At 45.8% G+C, this 20,651-nt stretch overlaps 1 protein-coding gene across 1 annotated transcript; it reads right to left on the reverse strand.

Annotated features, from left to right (window-relative positions):
* Positions 1-999: 999 nt before the first annotated feature.
* On the reverse strand, positions 1,000-1,701 carry RNF222 (ring finger protein 222). The gene has a single exon (XM_039475800.2). The coding sequence runs from the start codon at positions 1,685-1,687 to the stop codon at positions 1,007-1,009; it is 681 nt and encodes a 226-aa protein (XP_039331734.2). The 5' UTR covers positions 1,688-1,701; the 3' UTR covers positions 1,000-1,006.
* Positions 1,702-20,651: the final 18,950 nt, after the last annotated feature.

Genomic DNA, 20,651 nt, shown 5'->3' on the forward strand with positions numbered 1-20,651 from the left:
GCAGCTGATAGCACCTGGGCCTCAGCATTCCTTGGTTGAGATGGCAGCGTCCCTGACAAGCACAGCTGTTTTCCTCCCCACCCTTCCTCACCCAGTCCAGCTTGGCAGTCCACCTCGGAAACTGGCCTAGCTGGTGTGGCCTCTAAATGAGTGGCTGGGTCATGAGGAGGAGGATGAGTTGGGAGGGAGGGGGGCCCCAGGGGTTCGTTTGCTCACATAGTTCTCAGCTGAGTCAAGGCTTGACTGTCAGGCTTCCCCTCCACTTCCTGCCACCCTTGAGAACCCCAGGACTCAGAGTTTGGATCCCTCCTTGGGCCTGGAAGGTTCAGGGAGACCTGTGGCCCTGCTTGTGGGCCACTCTGCTGGTGTGGCCTCTGTCAACAAACCCCTGGCTCTGCATATGGCCTCAGCTCTCCAGGAAGTTTCTGATGATTCTCCCAGAAATCCTGGGCAGCCTCTGAGATGAGCTTCTCCCTCAGGGAAGCCCTTCTAAGCTGGCAGGGTGGGGACAGGGAGGGCTTGGGGATGGAGTGTGGTGGAGGTTGAGGATGAGTGCTGAGATTCTGGGCTCTGCTTCTGTCTGTTTCCGAGGGTAAGCAGACAGAATCCTGGGTGGTAATTCTGGCCTGGAGGATCCTGCCATCGGCCCGCCCAGCAGGACGTCTGCCAGCAGGACTTCCTTGTCCCTGGAGGGGCCCACCTGGCTTTGGGCAGGTTACCTGGCAGGTAAGGTCTGCCGCTCAGGGCTGGTGAGCCCACAGGAGAGCAGTGACCTCCCATCTTCCCAGCCTAGAGGAAGGGGAACACACGTGTGCAGCATCAGCTCCAGCCTCCCTGTCCAGCTGAAGCCCCAGCGGGGGTTGGGAAGCCCAAGGCCCTCTCTATGCCAGGTCCTCCCCTCTGTCTGCCCGCATGTCCCTCAAAGCTTGGTGGCACCAGGGCTGCCGTGGGGCCTCTTGCCCCCTGCCAGGTCACAGCCAGCCTGATGGCCTCCCTGTGGTGTGGCTCACGCCTGCTTCCTCACCAGCAGCACCCAGGGCAGGATGGCGGCCACCACAGCCACCACGGCGATGAGTGTGATGAGCAGCAGGGCCCGCGATCGGCAGCAGAAGGCGCGGGCAGAGCGGGGTGCGGGGGAGGCCTCTGAGAGCTCCGCCAGGCTGTGGCGGGGCAGCACGCTGTCCTGCTCCCCCAGGGGCATCCCGTGGCGGCTGATGACGAAGACCTGTGACTCCCGGGGCAAGCTGGGCAGCAGGTCCAGGGGGAGCTGGGCACTCTGGCCCGGGCTACCCGGTGGCCTGGCCTGGCTGTGGGGTGGCCTCCAGGCAGACGAGGAGGCAGCCAGGGGGTTTGTGTGGCCCAGGCTGTCCAGCGGGAGTACGGAGGGCAGGCCCACTGGCACAGTCAGGGTCTGGGAGCTCTTGTCCAGCATGGAGGGCCAGCGGGAACTCTTCTTGCTGAGGAAGGAGACGTAGCGGCAGATGGGGCAGACCAGGATCCTCTGGACCTGCCCGTCCACGCGGGTGGACAGCAGGTACTTGACCAGGCAGTCATGGCAGAACACGTGGCCACAGCTCAGCGTCCGGCTTGCGCCCTCCAGGTCCCGGAACTTCTCGTAGCACACGGGGCACTCGCTGCCCGAGCTGTCCTTGCTCTCCCCTTCTGACATGGCCCTGGGAGTTGGCATGCTCAGCTGTGGGCGGGAAGGGTTGTGAACATTGGGGTGTTTTTCCTGTTTCCCACTCCTGTACTAACTCCTACCTATACTTCTATCTCCACTGCCTCCTTTACCCCTCTCTATCTTCTGCCCCTCTCTCTTCCTCCAAACGTTGCCTCCTCTGCTGCGCCTCCTCCATGGCCCACCTGACTCAAACTAAGGGACCGAAGACCTAGAGGTGGAGATGAGCAGATGCTTCTGGAAGGGAGAGTCGGGAGACAGAGAACCAGAGAACCCAGTCACACTGGACCCCAGGAGGGTGTGTGGAATTCCTGATGTCTCACTTCAGCCACCACGTACACACATGGTGAGGTCACCACCTCACCTCTTCCTGCTTCAGTGATGGAAGTGAAGACAGGAAGTCCCTGTTCCCAGGGGAAGCAGGTGGCTAAGAAGATTCATGCACAGCCTCAGTCCAGTCTCCAGTTTGGGCTTGTACCCAGAGTGACCATTTTCCGGAAAAGCCTGTGCTAGTCTCAACCTCTGCCCTCACCTGGTGTTGGCGAGTCCATTGGATTTCCTCCAGCCATGGGATTGCATTCCTCCATGCTAAGTGTGGCTATAAAGCAATGACTGTTTAAGAAAACAAAGCTCAGAACTTACACATCCAAATGCCTGCTGGCCCTCCACATAGTCGAGTCAGGGAGCTATGGGCTCACTCCTTCACCTGCCACAGCTCAGTCATTCTGCAAATTCTTCTTATGGGGCTGCCTGAGGCAGTAAGAGAAGCATCTGATTAACCTTAATGGAGGCAGAATTTCATCCTTTGAGACTATGTCTGATATTTTGGAAATGGCCAAGAGTCACTGGGAGCCATGTCTGATAAGAAAGTAAATGAGTGATCAAGTGGCATCATATTGTTTGAAATCACAGCTATGGCCGGGCACGGTGGCTCACGCCTATAATCCCAGCACTTTGGGAGGCTGAGGTGGGAGGATCACCTGAGGTCGGGAGATCGAGACCAACATGGAGAAACCCTGTCTCTTCTAAAAATACAAAAAACTGTCTGGGCATGGCGGTACATGCCTGTAATCTCAGTTACTCGGGAGGCTGAGGCAGGAGAATCTCTTCAACCTGGGAGATGGATGTTGTGGTGAGCCAAGATCACACCATTGCACTCCAGCCTGGGCATAAGAGCAAAACTCCCTCAGGAAAAAAAAAAATAGCAAAGCTATGGAGTCACTATAAAGAAACAAGATTATAATAATAATTATTATTTTTGAGAGGGAGTCTTGCTCTGTCACCTGGGCTGGAGTGCAGTGGCACGACCTCAGCTCCCTGCAACCTCCACCTCCTGGGTTAAAGTGATTCTCCTGTCTCAGCCTCCTGAATAGCCGGTATTACAGGTGTGTGCCACCATGCCTGGCTAATTTTTGTATTTTTGGTGGAGCTAGGGTTTCACCATGTTGGCCAGGCTGGTCTTGAACTCCTGACTTCCGGTGATCTGCCTGCCTCGGCCTCCGAAAGTGCTGGGATTACAGATGCAAACCACCGTGCCCTGCCAGAAGATGAGCTTTAAACAGAATCTGAGAGCAAAGGAGGGGCCCCAAAGATATTGTCAGCAGATTTGTTTAAGTACAAGGCTTCACAAGTTGATGGCTTTGCAGGGAAACATTCACTTGGGTATGTGGTGAGGTCTAAGTGTCCTCATTGAAAAGTTCCCAGTGGCACAACTGTGTATCCTAAACGTATCTAGAACAGCTTCTTTAGAAGGAACCATGATTCCTTGTTATTGATAAAGTCTTCCATCCATGACAGAGACAAAAGACCCCTGGACACACTAACAGGATAGAGCTGTACGGCAGCCCCCGGACCTGAGAAATGACATAAGGGGAACAAAATCAATGTGTAGGAAGGACAACTATTAAGATCACAGATCTTTGAGAATCCCTCCCTCTCTTGGCTCAGCTCCAAATCCATTTTCGTGAATTGAAAATGTCCTATAGTCTAAGAAAGAGCAAAAAGATTTGGAGGTGGGATAAGGAACCTGGGATCCTGGAGGCGGCCCCCAAACCTTCTTGGGAGTTTCCAGCTTTGGTCTTTGAGGTGGTCAGTGTGGCCTCAGGCTGGGGGAGGGGGTTTCAAATCCTTGATCTATCCATTCCTGTCTGTATGAGCTTGGCCAAGTTGTTTAACCTCTCTGAGCCTCAGTTTCCTGTCCATAAGATGAAATTGATAAGGTACAATCTTCCCTGCAGAGTTGTCGGGGGAATTAAGTGAGCTTATGTGAGTGAAGAGTCTAGCTCAGAGTAAGCGTTCTTACAGTAAACGGCAGTTGTCATTATTAAGACAGGCCACCTCCTGTCCCCTCTTCTCCCAAAGGGGACTTGGAGACCCCTGTCACAGCTCTTGAGGCAGCCCCAGCATTTGCCTTCCTTTCCTTCCCTCTCAGCCCAAAATGTTCCTTGTTACGTGGGTGACTAAAAAATCGCACCCTCTTGACAGAGGGCAGCTCACCTTAAGTTAGAATAGCTGAACAAGCTGACAATGGATGAGATAAATGATGGGCGATGGATTAGAATTTAAATGGTTATTCCAATGTTTCTGAGTAGTTATCATTTCGTAACACATTTGCAAATGTTTATACCAAACAGCCGTTATAATCAGGATGGCCATGATTTTCTTAAGCCAATCAACTATTGATATGTTTCCCTGCATTTCCTAACTCCCCAAAGTATATAACGGCAAGAATTCCATCCTTCTGCCCATCCATCCATCCATCCATCCATCCATCCATCCATCCATCCAGTTATTCAACATGTATTTATTGAGCACCTGTTAATGCTAGGTACTGAGCTTACATATTGGGGATAAGTAGTGGTCAAGGAAGTTCCCATAAAACTTCAGAGCCTAGTGGACATTTATAAGTTTTCTTGAGAAAGAATTTTTTTTTTGAAAGGAGGATTGATGATCAATGGTTTAAGTTGTTTGAATAGCTGAGAAGTAGAGATCAAGGCTGACAAGAGAAGAGCAAATAAGGAATATTAGAGGGAAAAAAAGGACTTTAGAGATCACTTAGTTGAAACTCCTAGTTTCAGAGATGAGCAGATCCAGGTCTAGAGAGAGGGAAGTGACTGGCCTGAGGTCACCGGTGAAGGTGACAGACAGGGAGTTAATAGAGAAGATTCCGTAGATGGTAGAACATTGTTAGAATCAGCTGATAGGTTGGGGGAGTACATATTAGCCAAGTCAGGAAACACAGTCCTGCTTGAGACAAGCAGGGAAGGAGAGCCTCTACTTTTCATCTGAGTTATGGGGAAGTAGAAAGGACCCGGGAAGTACAGAAGACATTCCACGCCCCAAGGAAGGCCTCTCTGGGCAATCTTTCCCCCTTCTCGTGCTTCATGCTTCGAGAGAGCCTCGTCGTTCACACCTGGACAATGCTACCTCCTCCCCCACCTTCTTGCCTCCCTTTCTCAGTCTTTCCCTGACCCCTCCCTGCCTCTTTGCGTCTCTCCCTTTCAGAATCCCATTCCATTTTCCATCCTTGAGTTCCTCTTATGGTCTGATTCTGTCTTGAGTGCTGTGGTGAGGGAGAGGGTAACAGAAGAAATGCAAGAAACATACTGTAGTTTGAGCACAAAAAACATGTTCCATAACAGCAGTCAGTGTCAAGAGCATCCCCACTGGTGCCTTAGGAGACTGAGGGGAGAGGAGGGCTGGAAAGTCTTCCTAGGTGAAGTGGGACCAGTGTTGAGCTCATCATAAATAATGACAACAGCGACCATTTATTGAATCCTAATTATGTGCTTGGCATTTTTCAGCCCTTCCTCATTTGATCCTGACAACAGTCTGGGAGGTAGGTATTATCTCCACTTCACGGATAAGGGAACTGAGGCTCAGAGCTTAAGGAGCTTGTTCAAAGTCACACTGCTAGTTTGGCAGCGCCTCCATGGGGGACATTCCAGACTTTGGTCAAAGGAGTAGAAGAAGTAGCACTGATAGAGAAGTGACTACCCTAACGTCCTTCCTCAGAGTAACCCTAAACAAGGATGCCCCTCTGGCCACCTGTGAGGCAGGGGGAAGGCAATGGCTGGACCAAGGGAGCTGACCTCGGGAACCCCAGTACTGAGCGTCCCCACAGCGGTAGCCCATCTCAAGGACAAGGTGAGGAGGACAGGTGTCCGTAGCCCACAAAACACCCCCGATCCCCAACCCCAGCAAAAGTGCCTGTGAGACAGAGTGACACTTCCAGGCACCTGGGATTCCCTCCTGGAGCCCCAGTGCAAGCTCCTATAGCTTTAGCTGTGACTCCTTCCCCACCCACAGGTATCTCTTCTCTATCTCGCTTTCTGTTTCTCTCTCTCTCTCTCATTCTCCTGCATCCTTCCAGCGTCAGCCCAGAACATTGCCAAGCTCCTTCCCCACCACAGCCAGGCCCCTAGACTCACTTTGGCTGGGACCAGAGAGAGCAGCATCCACCTTCCCACCTGTGGCCTCCAGCAGATCTGAGCCACCCCGAGGTGCGGGGCAGCAGCACGATCTCCTCCTGTGGCTGTTAGTGTGACTGCTGCCGCCGAGGCAATTCCTAATGACAGAGCAGGTCGGGAGGACAGTGCAAGGAAGTGAATGTCACCCAACCCGTTTGAGGCCAGGAGGCTTTGGCGTTGCCCAGGGGGTTGGCAGCTGCTGGAGTCAGGTGATCTTGATGAGGATGCTAGGAGAGGAACCCCCAGCCTGAGGAAGAGCCCAGGGGTGGGTCCTCAGGAGAGTCAGAGAGTCTCACAATGGAGGCAGTGACCCAGGACCCCTTTCACTGAGGCTCCCCAGGCATGGGTCTCCTTATCAATAGTAAAGTGACCCACATAGTCCTTCCCACCCTCCTGGACCCATTTCAGTGATCCCCATGTGCCCCCCTCGCCACACCCCTATCTCCACTCCATGCACAGGGTACAGGGGTCAGTAGTAGATCAGAGTCGGGAAGTCTATGACACTCAGAGTCATATATTTGTGGGATCTGCCTGTGTGCATTTGTCATTCATGGAATACCCAAAGGGGCTCAGAGCTCCAAAGACCTAGCACCACTGACATAAAGAATGAGGCCACGTAAGATCAATGAAGCAGGAATGCGTCGAGATACAGAAAGAAGTCCCCGACATCATGATAAATAGAAGCAAGTTTCAGAACAGCCTGTGTAATACAATTCTATTTATGAAGATAATACACGATCATATTCATAGACAAACATCTGGAAGGAGATTTTTTTTTAAAAGGGGAAATCCACTAGACTAAATGCACCTGAGAACCCCGAGACTCGCATGTGCAGCCTCCTTCTTCAACTATGTCTTCTCTACTGACTCCCTGAAGCAGGCTTGCTGAATAGAGTTTAAACCCACTGACTTAGACCCATTCTGAAATAGGAGAACTGGTTAATCACCTTAACTGTGTTTAACATCTAAGAGAAAAAATTAAGCTATAATTTAAGGGAAGTACATATAACTGTATTGATTCACTAAGAAGATCGTTTATTTGAGAACATAAGTCACATCTTCACAATGTCTTTTTTTTTTTTTTTTTTTTTTACCAGTTTGGGTTTGTGTGTGTGTGTGTGTGTGTGTGTGTGTGTATCAGTATGTAGACATCATTACATGTGCAAATGTAATAATATTTTAATAATGTTAATAATTAGCAACTTAAATTAACCTGTTTTGTCAGAATGTGTTGTTTAGATCCTGGGAAACTTTTTTTTTTTTTTTTTTAATAACAAGAGTCAAATTAGAATTTGGATTTTCTTTTTGGAAAATGACCAAGTTGGTCTGTGACCACATAATAGCTATTCTTCTTTTTTTTTTTTTTGGTTATCACAGCTAGAGGGAATGAGAGGCTACTGGCATATAGTTGGTAGAGGCCAGGGATTCTTTTTTTTTATTTTTTTATTTTTATTTTTTATAAAGGCCCCATCTTAAAGGCCCCACTTTTTTTTTTTTTTTGAGAAAAAGAATAATAAGAAAAAGAACAAAGAAGAGGAAGAAAGAGAAAAAGGAAGAGGGAGAGAGAATGGGGGTATTGCTTTGCTGCCCGGGCTAGAATGCAGTCCAAATATGGGTATGCCTACAATTGTCCCCAATAATGGAGAGATAAAAGAAAATGAGGGAAGAGAGCAACAAACAAGGAGCCAACCAACATTTCGTTTAAACTTCCAAGTTGATATGATGTGGTACTGATAAGAGTGTATATTCTGTGTTAAGTGGAGAGTTCTATAAATATTAATTACGTTTACTTGTTCCAGATCTGAGTTCAAGTCCTGGATATCATTATTAATTTTCTGTCTCATTGATCTGTCTAATATTAATGTTGAAGTCTCCCACTATTATTGTGTGGGAGTCTAAGTCTCTTTATAAGTCTTGTATGTCTGGGTATTCCTGTATTGGGTGCGTGTATATTTAGGACCTTTAACTCTTCTTGTTGTTGCATTGATTCTTTTATCATTATATAATGTCCTTCTTTGCTTCTTTTGATCTTTGTTGCTTTAAATACTATTTTATCAGAGGCAAAAATTGTAACTTCTGCTTTTTATTTATTTATTTTTGCTCTCTGGTTGGTTGGTAAGTCTCTCTCCATCCTTTGTTTTGAGTCTTTGTGTATCCTTGAATGTGAGATGGGTCTGGATGCAGCATACAGTTTTAGTTTTTTGTCCAAATTGCCTGTCTTTGAATTGAGGAATTCAGTGAATTTAAATTTAGAATTAATAATGATATGTGTGAGTTTAATACTGTCATTTAATGTTAGCTGGCTATTTTGCCCATTAGTTGATGTAAATTCTTCATTATATTGATGTTTTTTACTTTTTGGTATTTTTTAGAAAGGCTGATACTGTTTGTTCCTTTCTGTGTGTAGTGGTTCTTTCAGAAGCTCTTGTAAAGCAGGCCTGGTGGTGATGAATTCTCTGAGTGCTTGCTTGTTCACAAAAAACTTTATTTTTCCTTCACTTATGAAGCTTAGTTTGGCTGGATGTGAAATTCTTGGTTGAAAGTTCTTTTCTTTAAGGATGTTGAATATTGGTCCCCACTCTCTTCTGGCTTGTAGGGTTTCTGCTGAGAGATCTGCTGTGAGTCTGATAGGCTTCCCTTTGTGGGTAACCTGACCTTTCTCTCTGGCTGCCCTTAGTATTTTCTCCTTCATTTCAACCCTGGTGAATCTGACAATTATGTGCCTTGGAGTTGCTCTTCTTGAGGAATATCTTTGTGGTGTTCTCTGTATTACCTGGAGTTGAATATTATCCTGCCTTACTAAGTTGGGAAATTTTTCCTGAATAACATCCTGAAGCATATTTTCCAGCTTGGATTCATTCTCTTCGTCACATTCGGGTACACCTATCAAGCGTAGATTAGGTCTTTTCACATAGTCCCATATTTCTTGGAGACTTTGCTCATTCCTTTTTATCCTCTTTTCTCTAATCTTGTCTTCTTGTTTTATTTCATTGAGTTGGTCTTCGACCTCTGATATCCTTTCTTCTGCTTGATCAATTCGGCTGTTAAAACTTGTGCATACTTCACGTAGTTCTCGTATTGTGTTTTTCAGTTCCATCAATTCACTTATTTTCCTCTCTAAATTTTGTATTCTTGTTGACATTTCGTCAAACCTTTTTTCAAAGTTCTTAGTTTCTTTAGATTGTGTTAGCACAAGTTCTTTTAATTCACAGAAGTTTCTCATTATCCACATTTTGAAGCCTGCTTCTGTAATTGGAACCCACTCGTTCTCCATCAAGCCTTGTTTCGTTGCTGATGAGGAACTGGGATCCCCTGCTGAGGGAGAGGCGTTCTGATCTTGGGTATTCTCAGCCTTTTTTGGCTGTTTTCTTCCCTTTGTTGTAGATTTATCCATTTGTGGTCTTTATAATTACCGTCTTTGTAATTGGGTTTCTGAGTGGACGTCCAACTTATTGATTCTCAGCGCCGAAATCTGAGCAACCCACTGCACCGACCAAATCAGCGGCGTTAAGATTGATGGTGCCTTTCTGACTCTGCACCAAGAACCGACGCTCCGAGGCGCCGGCAAAACCGCCTCACCGGTCACAGGAGTCGCGCTGGCGACCCGTGGGGCTCCTCCGCTGGGAATCTCCTGGTATGTGAGCAACGAGAATTCATGTGAAGGTGTGGCGTCCTCTCGTTCTTTGCGTTTTCAGTAGGAGCTACAATCCCGAGCTGCTAGTGATCAGCCATCTTGGATCTCTCTCTGGAAGATTTTAACATCAACCTATTAATAGCAGTTATTACTGGAGAGACTTTCTAAGTTTTGTATTTCTGTGATGTTTGCATTTTCACCTTGAATGTGTTTCTTTTGTGATTAGAAAAAAAATAATTGGCTGGGCGCAGTGGCTCATGCACTTTAGGAGACTGAGGCGGGCAGAATGCCTGAGGCCAGGAGTTGGACCAGCCTGGCCAACATGGTGAAACCTCATCACTACTAAAAATACAAAAATTAGCTTGGTGTGGTGGTGTGAGCCTGTAGTCCCAGCTACTCGGGAGGCTGACACACAAGAATTGCTTAAATCCAGGGGGCTGAGGTTGCAGTGAGCCAAGATTGTACCACTGCACTCCAGCCTGGGCGAGTGACCAAGTGAGACTCTGCCTCAAAGGAAAAGAAAAAGAAAAAGAAAAACAGTCATCAAGAATAATGGAGGAATGAAGTTCAGGGAACTGGAAATCATTTTGGAGGATTCCCTCCCAGCCCTCTCAGGAGGTCCCCAAGAAACCAGTTTTCTTCTGAAAGAAGCAAGTCACTATATCCAAGGCACAGCCCAGCATGCGTGTGACACAAGGTGACCCCTCTTCTGCCTGAGCAGTCATGGCTCTGGCTCAATGGACACCTTGATGCTGTTAGGTGGACAGTCAGGGCAGTGTGCTCAGCCACTCCACCATGGCAGAGATCCATGAGTGCAAGTCGTCTCTCTTGTTCTTTCCCTGGGAGTCCCAGGTGGTCTTAGATTAGCAAATGAAAATGCCGTATGTCCCGGTAAATTCGAATTTCAGACAAACAACAAATGCTTTTTAGTATAAATATGTCCAGTACAATATCTGGGACATATTTGCACTAAAGAGTTCTGCTTTTCTATCTGAGACTTAAATTTAACTGGGCATTCTGTCTTTTCATCCAGCAAGTCTAATCCCAGAGGGCTCTGCAGATTTCTCTCCTTCCACTGGCACCTCCATGGGGCTCATTGCAGAGTTCTAAGCCCCTTCAACAGTGTGGCTCCTGACTCTGCCTAGGGCTTTCTGGAAACTCCTGAAAAGGCGCCAAATAGCCCACTATCAACCCCTTGTATGTCCCCCAGAGAGGGGACAGAGCCAGTCCAGGCCATCCTTAGACTTTTGTTACGTGATTTATGGGTGTTATAAAGATCCTAAGCCTCCAATATCTTTTCCATTGGCCCTATCACGTAGCTTGACTATGAAGATTACCTTTACTATATAAATATTTATTCTCATTGTCTGTCTTGGTTTTGTGTTCTAAAAGAAGAATTCCAGCCAGGCGTGGTGACGCATGCCTTTAATCCCAGCACTTTGGGAGGGCGAGGCGGGCTGATCATGAGGTCAGGAGATCGAGACCACCTTGCTAAGATGGTGAAACCCCATTTCTACTAAAAATACAAAAAATTAGCCTGATGTGGTGGCACACACCTGTAGTCCCAGCTACTCAGGAGGCTGAGGCAGGAGAATTTCTTGAACCTGGGAGGCAGAGGTTGCAGTGAGCTGAAAAACTGCACTCCAGCCTGGGTGACAGAGCGAGACTCCATTTCAAAAAAAAAAAAAAAAAAAAAAAAGAATTTCACTTTAAAAATTGCACATACTCATATATGTTGGCATGTGCACATACATTTATCTGAGGAGGTAAATATATCAACCAGAGACACTTTAAGTTGAATTTGTTTATTAGGTTGGCTCTAGCCATCTAGCAAGTTTCTGGGAAAGTGGGCTGTTGGATTTTGGCAGGCAGAAAGAATTAGTTACCAGGGAAGGTCAAGAGCACAGGTACACTAGCCAGGAGGAACTACACTATAGGACTTGATGGTAGGGAGCTCTGGGAAATTAAAGACTGCATGAGCAGTCATGAGTGCTCTGTGTGTTTATGTGTGTTGGTGACTAAAGAGAAAATGCCGTGTATCTTTGGGTCGCTTACTTAATCCTTCCGTGCCCCAGCTGCTTCATCTGTAGAAAACAGGGATAATTGTATCTACTCTACAGGGCTGTTGTGACAATAAAATGAATGAATGCAAGCAGTGTGCCTGGAACAACACCTGGTACTCAGGAAGGGCTCTGTCAGTGTTTATCTCTGTGTCTGTCTATCTGTCTTCGGATCAATCAATTCACCTGTCTATCTGGTCTCTCCATTGATCCATCTATCTGAACTGGTCTAAGTATCTATTGATCTTTCTAGTCTCTGTCTGTCCTCTTCATCCATCCATCAGTCTATCCCTTGATCCATCCATCCATCTGTCCATCTATCCATCTATCTACCTAATAGCTCTTTATTTCTCCATTGATCCATCCATCTATATAATCTCTCCATCAATCAATCATCTCTCTTTTTCAATCGATCTGTCACTCCATTGATCTTCTATCTACCTAATCTCTCCACTGATCATCTCTATGTATCTATCTCTCCATTGATCTATCTCTCCATCAATCCATCCATCCATCCAATCTCTCTCTCCAATCCCTCCATAAATCTATCTATCCATTCAATCTCTCCATCTATCTAATACGTATATATATATTTCTTCATTTATCTATCAATTATCATCGAAATCATCCTTATTACTATTATGGCAAGAAGAGAAGGCTAAAGGCGAGTAAGAAGATGCAAATACTTCCTTATTCAAGGGGCCTGGCCAATCTTGCCCTGATTTAGTGACTAAGGTGTCTGTTGCAAATACTGCCATGTCATTTTAGTGTCCTCCTCTTCTCTGCAGAAAGGACAAATGCACGCTGAATCATGGAAGAATAGTTCCAGCTCAGAGGGGAACGAAACCAGGGGTTGCTTCCCTGGGCAGGTCATGCCGTAGAGTTTTGTCTAGTTCTGGGGCCACATCGGGAGTGGTGTCGATGAGGTACCAAAGTATGTCCTGTGGAAGAGGCTGGCCAGGATGGAGATGGGTCTGGAGATCACTTTGGCCCAGCAAGATAAGATCTTCCTTAGAGAGATTTTGTGAGACTAAGGGCCTTTGAGACAAGGGAAGAATCCCACCCCCGCTGGACACTGACTAACGGCAGGTATGGTTTCTGCATGGGATGAGTAGCTGGACCAGGACAGAAGTTCCTAATGCCAGAATCACCTGGAGAACAGATGACGGAAGCAGGTTTCCAGGCCCTACTCATGACTTGCAGGTCTTGGGAGAGGCCCAGGAAAGTACACTCTGTATTTTTAATAATTGGATAGATGGATGGATACATGATAATGTAAGAATAGTGCATGCTAATGGTGGAATCTAGGTGGCAGATGTATGGATTCTTACAAAATTCTTTCAACTTTGCTGTATGTTTGGAAATTTTCATAATAAATGTTGGAAAAACAAAGGAACTTCTTGAATAAATAATATATTCAGATGATTCAAAAGTTAGAAAGTGGCCAGGCGTGGTGGCTCATGCCTGTAATCCCAGCACTTTGGGAGGCCGAGGTGGGCAGATCGCCTGAGGTCAGGAATTTGAGACCAGCCTGGCCAACATGGCGAAACCCTGTCTCTACTAAAAATACAAAAAATTAGCCAGGCGTGGTGGCAGGCACCTGTAATCCCAGCTACTTGGGAGGCTGAAGCAGGAGAATCACTTGAACCTGGGAGGCAGATGTTGCAGTGAGCCAAGATGATGCCTCTGCACTCCAGCCTGGGCAACAGAGCAAGATTTGTCTCAAAAAAAAAAAAAGTGAGAAAGTGTTAAATGACTTGCAGTGAAGATTATTTCCCTCCCTGTCCCTCATCTGCCCAATCCCTTCAGAAGATAAGGATAAACAAAACAAGACCAAAAAGAAAAAAAAAAAAGAAAAGACAGAAAAAAAGAAACACACTAGAAAATAAACAAGAGTTGGTGAAGATATGAAGAAATTGGAACCCTCGTACCCTGCTGGTGGGAATGTAAAATGGTACATCTTCTTTGGAAAACAGTATGGTGGTTCAAAAACTTAAATATAGAATTGCTGTATGATCTATCAATTCCGCCTCTGGGTATGTACTCTAAATAATTTAAGCAAGGATTCAAGCAGATCTTTTTTTTTTTTTTTTTTTTTTTTTTTTTTTTTTTTTTTTTTTTGAGATGGCGTCTCGCACTGTCGCCCAGGCTAGAGTGCAGTGACGTGATCTTGGCTCACTGCAACCTCCACCTCCTAGGTTCACACGATTCTCTTGTCTCAGCTTTCCCAAGTAGCTGGAATTACAGGCACTTGCCACTATGCCCAGCTACTTTTTTGTATTATTAGTAGAGGCAGGGTTTCACTATGTTGGCCAGGCTGGTCTTGAACTTCTGACCTCAAGTGATCTACCTGCCCCAGCCTCCCAAAGTGCTGGGATTACAGGCATGAGCCACCACCAGTGGCCTTCCTCTACATCTTTTAAAACCTTGAAGGAGGGGGATCCTATTTCATGCATCTCTGTAGACCCTGGCACAAAGACCTGGTATTACTAGAGCTAAAAAATGTTTAAGTTAAAAAAAAAAATCTGCCTTCTCAAGCCTAACTCATCTGTGCTGGGCCAGGAGTGGGGTGAAGAGGGAGTCTGGGCAGCAGAGTCAGAGTCATTCTACTTTCCATTATTTATTTATTTATTTTGAGATGGAGTCTTGCTCCGTTACCCAGGCTGGAGTGCAGTGGCGCAATCTCGGCTCACTGCAACCTCTGCCCCTCGTGTTCAAGTGATTCTCCAGCCTCAGCCTCCCAAGTAGCTGGGATTACAGGTGACTGCCACTGTGCCTGGCTAATTTTTGTATTTTTAGTAGAGACGGGGTTTTGCCACCTTGGCCAGGCTGGTCTTGAACTCCTGAGTTTGTGATCCACCCACCTCGGCCTCCCAAAGTGCTGGGATTACAGGCGTGAGCTGCCGCACCTGGCCTACTTTCTCTTCTTTTTAAAATTTTTTAATTTAATTTTTAAATGTAAATTTTTAATTTTTAGGTTTGTTACATAGGTAAACGTATGCCATGGTGGTTTGCTGCACCTGTCAATCCATCGCCTGGGTATTAAGCCCCGCACGCATTAGCTATTTATCCTGATGCTCTCCCTCTCTCTACTTTCTATTCTAAATTCCTTTGGAATCCACACTAAAATTCCTTCCTCAAAGACGTAAAGGAGTAAGAAGCTTCGGGCTAGCTGGAGATGGTGGAAAGGGTCCATAATTGGGTTAGAGCCTTACTTTAGCCACTGTATGCCGATGTCCAGGAAAAAGCATTGTTCTGGGCAGGTGCTCTGGGAAGTGAGTATGGGGAATAAGAGGGATAGCAGCTGGGCCTGCTGAAGGAGGAAAAGAATCCCAGGTGACAACCTAATTCAGTGATTGGTCTTGGTAGCTGTTGCCACTTCTAAGTGCTGCATGTACAATAGTTTATTTGATTTTGAAAAAAAATTGAGCCTTAAATTTAAACTTAAATTCCTACTCAGCTTCATCCTATTTATGCCTTTAAAAAATGTATACCTTAAAAAAGCATCCATCCCTGAATAATACCTTAGATATAAACATCTATACCTTCAAAAGACCTGAAATATAAACATCTATACCTTAAAAATATCCATACCTTTAAAAAGCATCCATTTCTTTTCTTTTTTTTTTTTTTTGCAATAACCTGATCTTGGCTCACTGTAACCTCCGCCTCCTGGGTTTAAGTGATTCTCATGCCTCAGCCTCCCGAGTAGCTGGGATTACAGGCACACGCCACCACACCCAGCTAATTCTTTTGTATTTTTTGGTAAAGACAGAGTTTCATCATGTTAGCCAAGCTGGTCTTGAACTCCTGACCTCAAGTGATCCACCCCTTTCAGTCTCCCACAGTGCTAGGATTACAGGCTTGAGCCACTGTGCCTGGCAAAAGCATCTTAAAAATATCTTAAAAATGGCCCAGCACTGTGACTCACACTTGTAATCCTGGCACTTTGGGAGGCTGGGGTGAGTGGACTGCTTGAGCTCAGGATTTCAAGACCAGCCCAGGCAACATGGCGAAACCCCATTTCTACTAAAATACAAAATTTAGCCAGGTGTAGTGGAGGTCGTTTGTAATCCCAGCTACTCCGGAGGCTGAGGCATAAGAATTTTGTTTGAACCTGGGAGGTGGAGGTTGCAGAGATCGTGCCACTGACTGCAGCCTGGGAAAAATTGCAAAACAAAACGCAACCCTTAAACATAAGCATTCATACCTTTAACAGCCTCAGATATAAGTATCTATACCTTAAAAATATAATTAAGCCTAAAATCACGATCAATTCCCGAAATGCTACAAACTTTAATTAATTAATACAAACTTTCAAGTATAAAAAGGTTCACTTGTGTACAGTCTCAAGTGTCATGCATGCAGACACTGGCACGAGTGGGTGAGGGCTGGTGCCCACGCAGGGGACAGAAACTTGGAATCCCAGAGCTGGAAACAGGCGACTCTAGGACTTTCTGTGGCTGAGCCTAAGACCTGGGTTAAATGCTTGACTTGAGAGCCCTTTGTGGGGGAAGCTCTTGCAGTGGATCAAACAAAAGAATCCAAAGAAAAGTAGCTTGGACTCTTTCAACAGGATGAAACTAGCAAGGAAGGATGGTGACCCCAGGGTGCGGGCCCGGGAGGAGGCAGAGACAGCAGGGCGGGGAGCCAGGTGAGCAGGAAGGGCCTGAGTCATGGCCCAAGCCTGTGCCAGCCCGGCCAGTACAGGGCTGTGCTCCTGGCTCCCACCGCACTAAGTGTGCTGGCTGCCCTTGGATTCCCTCTTACTGTGGTTAAATGGCCCCCTCCAGGGGCAGAGACACTTCAGGACTGGTGGGGGAGGGAAGCCACCAAGCCATCAGGGAGGTTTGTTCTCAGGGACACAGAAGGTGGAAGGGAGACCTCTCCCCACACCTGGGGTGGTGGCAGCAGCTGGAGAAACAGTGCTGGCCGCCTTGGAGGATTTTCTGAGTTGGCAATCTTCATCCTAGGGCTTAACTCCTCCCTGGCAGCTGAGAGGCCTCAATTCTTTTTTTTTTTTTTTTTTTTTGAGACGGAGTTTCGCTCTTGTTGCCCAGGCTGGAGTGCAATGGCGCGATCTCGGCTCACCGCAACCTCCGCCTCCTGGGTTCAGGCAATTCTCCTGCCTCAGCCTCCTGAGTAGCTGGGATTACAGGCACACGCCACCATGCCCAGCTAATTTTTTTAGTATTTTTAGTAGAGACGGGGTTTCACCATGTTGACCAGGATGGTCTCGATCTCTTGACCTCGTGATCCACCCGCCTCGGCCTCCCAAAGTGCTGGGATTACAGGCTTGAGCCACCTCGCCCGGCTGAGGCCTCAATTCTTGAGACAGGTAATGCCAGGGTCAGGGACAGGGTTCAGAGTAAGAATGACCTTATTTTCTGATAATAAAAATAGCACTACTATTGAAAAAAATGTGGAAAATTTTAACACACACACACACACACACACACACACACACACACAATATAAGCTCTACACCACTTCTACAGAAAACTGCCATTAATATTTTGATGTTTATTACAGCATATATATGTAATATGTATATAGCCATATAATATATAATTACATTAAAATGTATAGTTATACATAGGAGATATAATTATTTTTAGGATAAATATGGTCACATTGTATGAATGCTTTTAGAACCTGTTTTTTAAATTGTTGTCTTTTAATCCCAATAAACTTTTTTTTTTTTTTTTTTTTTTTTGAGATAGAGTGTCGCTCTTGTTAACCAGGCTGGAGTGCAATGGCACGATCTCGGCTCACTGCAACCTCTGCCTCCTGGGTTCAAGCAATTCTCCTGCCTCAGCCTCCTGAGTAGCTGGGACTACAGGCACACACCACCATGCCCAGCTAATTTTTTTTGTATTTTTAGTAGAGACGGGGTTTCACCATGTTGACCAGGATGGTCTCGATCTCTCGACCTCGTGATCCACCCGCCTCGGCCTCCCAAAGTGCTGGGATTACAGGCTTGAGCCACCGCGCCCGGCCGCAATAAACATTCTTTTAGATCCTCTTTTATAAATAGATGTAGTAATTTGCTTCATTAATCTCACGTTGACTCATATTTAGGTTGTTTCCAATTGTTTTCTATTATAAAAAAAGGTTGGCTGGGCGAGGTGGTGGCTCACGTCTGTAATTCCAGAACTTTGGGAGGCCAAGGCGGGCGGATCACCCGAGATCAGGAGTTCAAAATCAGCCTTGACCAACATGGTGAACCCTGTCTCTACTAAAAATACAAAAACTAGCTGGGCGTTGTGGCATCTGCCTATAATCCCAGCTACTCATGAGACTGAGGCAGGAGAATCACTTGAACTCGGGTGGTGGAGGTTCAAGTGAGCCGAGATCACACCCTTGCACTCTAGCCTGGGCAACAAGAGTGAAACTCCATTTCAAAAAAAAGTCTGCAATAAGTAAGTGTTTTTACTGCAAAATCTTGGTGGTATTTCCCTAAAATAAATTACTAGAAATGGAATTGATAGCTCAAATGATAGTATTATTTTAAAGTCTTGTGATAAATATTGTAAATTTACCTTTTAGGAAGGTTGTGCCAGTTTGGACTCCCTTCAGTAGTACAGGAAATTGTCTTTTGTTGTCAAACCTACCCACCTTGCCTGGATGTTATTGTAACTTTATCTTTACCAAAAGAAAAAAATATCTGAAAGCCATCCATCTCTCTCTGTCATCATGGTCAGTATCCTAGCTTAAGGCATTACCATCAGCTTGTCTGGAATTCTGCAAGAGCCTTTAACTTCCCTTTCTGCTCTACTCTGTTCCCCTCATGGTCTATTTTCTCCAAAATGGTCAGAGTTCTCATGTTAAAAAAATATGCACCCACTGCCTTTTGCTTTGGTCATGACAGAGTGGCTTGGATCAGATTAGGATTCTTTTAGATGACAATGTAAAAATTAGATTTCTCTCTCTGTCTCTCTCTCTCTCTCTCTCTCTCACACACACACACACACACACACACACACACACACACACACACACACACGCAGACGCACAGCTATTTTAAGGCATTAGAAAGCAGTCAGCACATACAGAATTAAACAATGAGAATCCTGAGAGAAGGGACACACTTTGAGGTCAGCAGATATTCTCCGCTGCTTTTGACTCTCAAGAAATTTGCCAGTTTGCTTGGGTGGCCTTGAGGCTGGGCAGAAATGGGTGACCTAAAGCTTGGGCAATGTCACAGGGCTCAAAAATCAGAATTCAAGGCAAACAGAATTTAAGGAACTAAGATCCTGGGGGAAAGGGCACGAGAGAGGTGAGCCCCAAATTCCCATGTAGTTTTTTTTTTTTTTTCTCAGAAAATTTGCCAAGTTATATTCTCTGCACATGCTGGGGTGAGGGGGAGTGGCAGAAGCAAATCGGAAACCTGCTCTTAAGCTAAGCCTAGCTTTTGGCCTTTGCAGGGAGGTGAGAATTTAAAAATTGGAGTTCAGGGTCCGATAAGAAAGAAGAATCTGGTTAACACCCTAGGGTTTCAGAGAGAGTCCTACCAGACCATGACCTAGGAATCAGGGCAATCCAGAAACAGGCCAGCTCACGCAAAGCCTGTAACATCTCCATTCCTGATTGGATTAAATGATTTGACCCTACTCTAACTGGCTGGGGGAAAAAAAAAAAAGAAATTTATATTTTTTTCTGGAGAAGAGCATCATTCAGAGCCTCTACCATTTTTCTTTTAGCTCCAACCTGTTAAGTGAGAATGCAATTTTTCATTCTACCCCCCATCCAGTATTTAACAAAAATTAGCAGCCTTGCCAGGGCACAAGGCCAAAGAAACAAAAAGCAAGCAAAAAATTAATGGTAGAAGCAGATCTAAAGGAGAACAAGTTATTGGTATTATCATATTTGAACTCCAATACACTGAAGAAAGTATATAGGGGCTGGGTACAGTGGCTCACACCTGTAATCCCAGCACTTTGGGAGGCTGAGGAGGGAGGATCACTTGAGGACAGGAGTTCAAGACCAGCCTGGCCAACATAGCAAAACCCCAAATCTACTAAAAATACAAAAAATTAGCTGGGCATGGTGGTACATGCCTGTAATCCCAGCTACTTGGGAGGCTGAGATATGAGAATCACTTGAATCCGGGAGGCAGAGATTGCAGTGAGCTAAGATTGTACCATTGCAGTCCAACCAACTGGGCGATACAGTGAGTTTAATGTCTCTCATTAATATTGTAATATTAATGAAATATTAATATTTAATGTCTTTCATTAATTTAGTTCCAGAATTACCATTTAATTCTTTTAAAAACTAATTTCTAGCTATTTACTTTTTTTTTTGGTCTCAAAAAAATATTTGCGCAGTAGTAGAGAGTTGTGTACAGAAAAAGGGGTCCACACCCATTAGATCACTGAGGCAAGGAGGTGGAATGTGTGCAACAGGTGTTGTGTATAACACTTCTTATCTGGGGGCTGGAGACTTCAAAGGATTTCTAATGGAAGGATGCTGTAAGCTTAAGGGGTTCTTCTCCTTTGGTTATTTCCAGGATCTCAGGCCTGAGGCCTACTTTCCACAGGAACTGGATGCAAGCCTCTACAGCTCCTTCATCAGGAGGAGAGGCTCTTGCTCCAAGCCTGCCATACAGCGTATGCCCTTTCAGGCAGGGACACCGCCACCTGGATCTTTGGTTCTTGTCCTTGTCTGGCTGTTTCCCCATGTACTGCTTCTGTTCTGTGACTGCTCTAGGCATTCCTCCTGCTACAACCTGCTATATGGTTATATAGAAGGATTCTATAAATCAGCACTAAATGTGTCAGTGCAGCTCCAACTAAAATACCTATATG

This window comes from Saimiri boliviensis, chromosome 17 (genome assembly GCF_048565385.1).
Source record: "Saimiri boliviensis isolate mSaiBol1 chromosome 17, mSaiBol1.pri, whole genome shotgun sequence".
Classification (NCBI taxonomy): Eukaryota; Metazoa; Chordata; class Mammalia; order Primates; family Cebidae; genus Saimiri; species Saimiri boliviensis.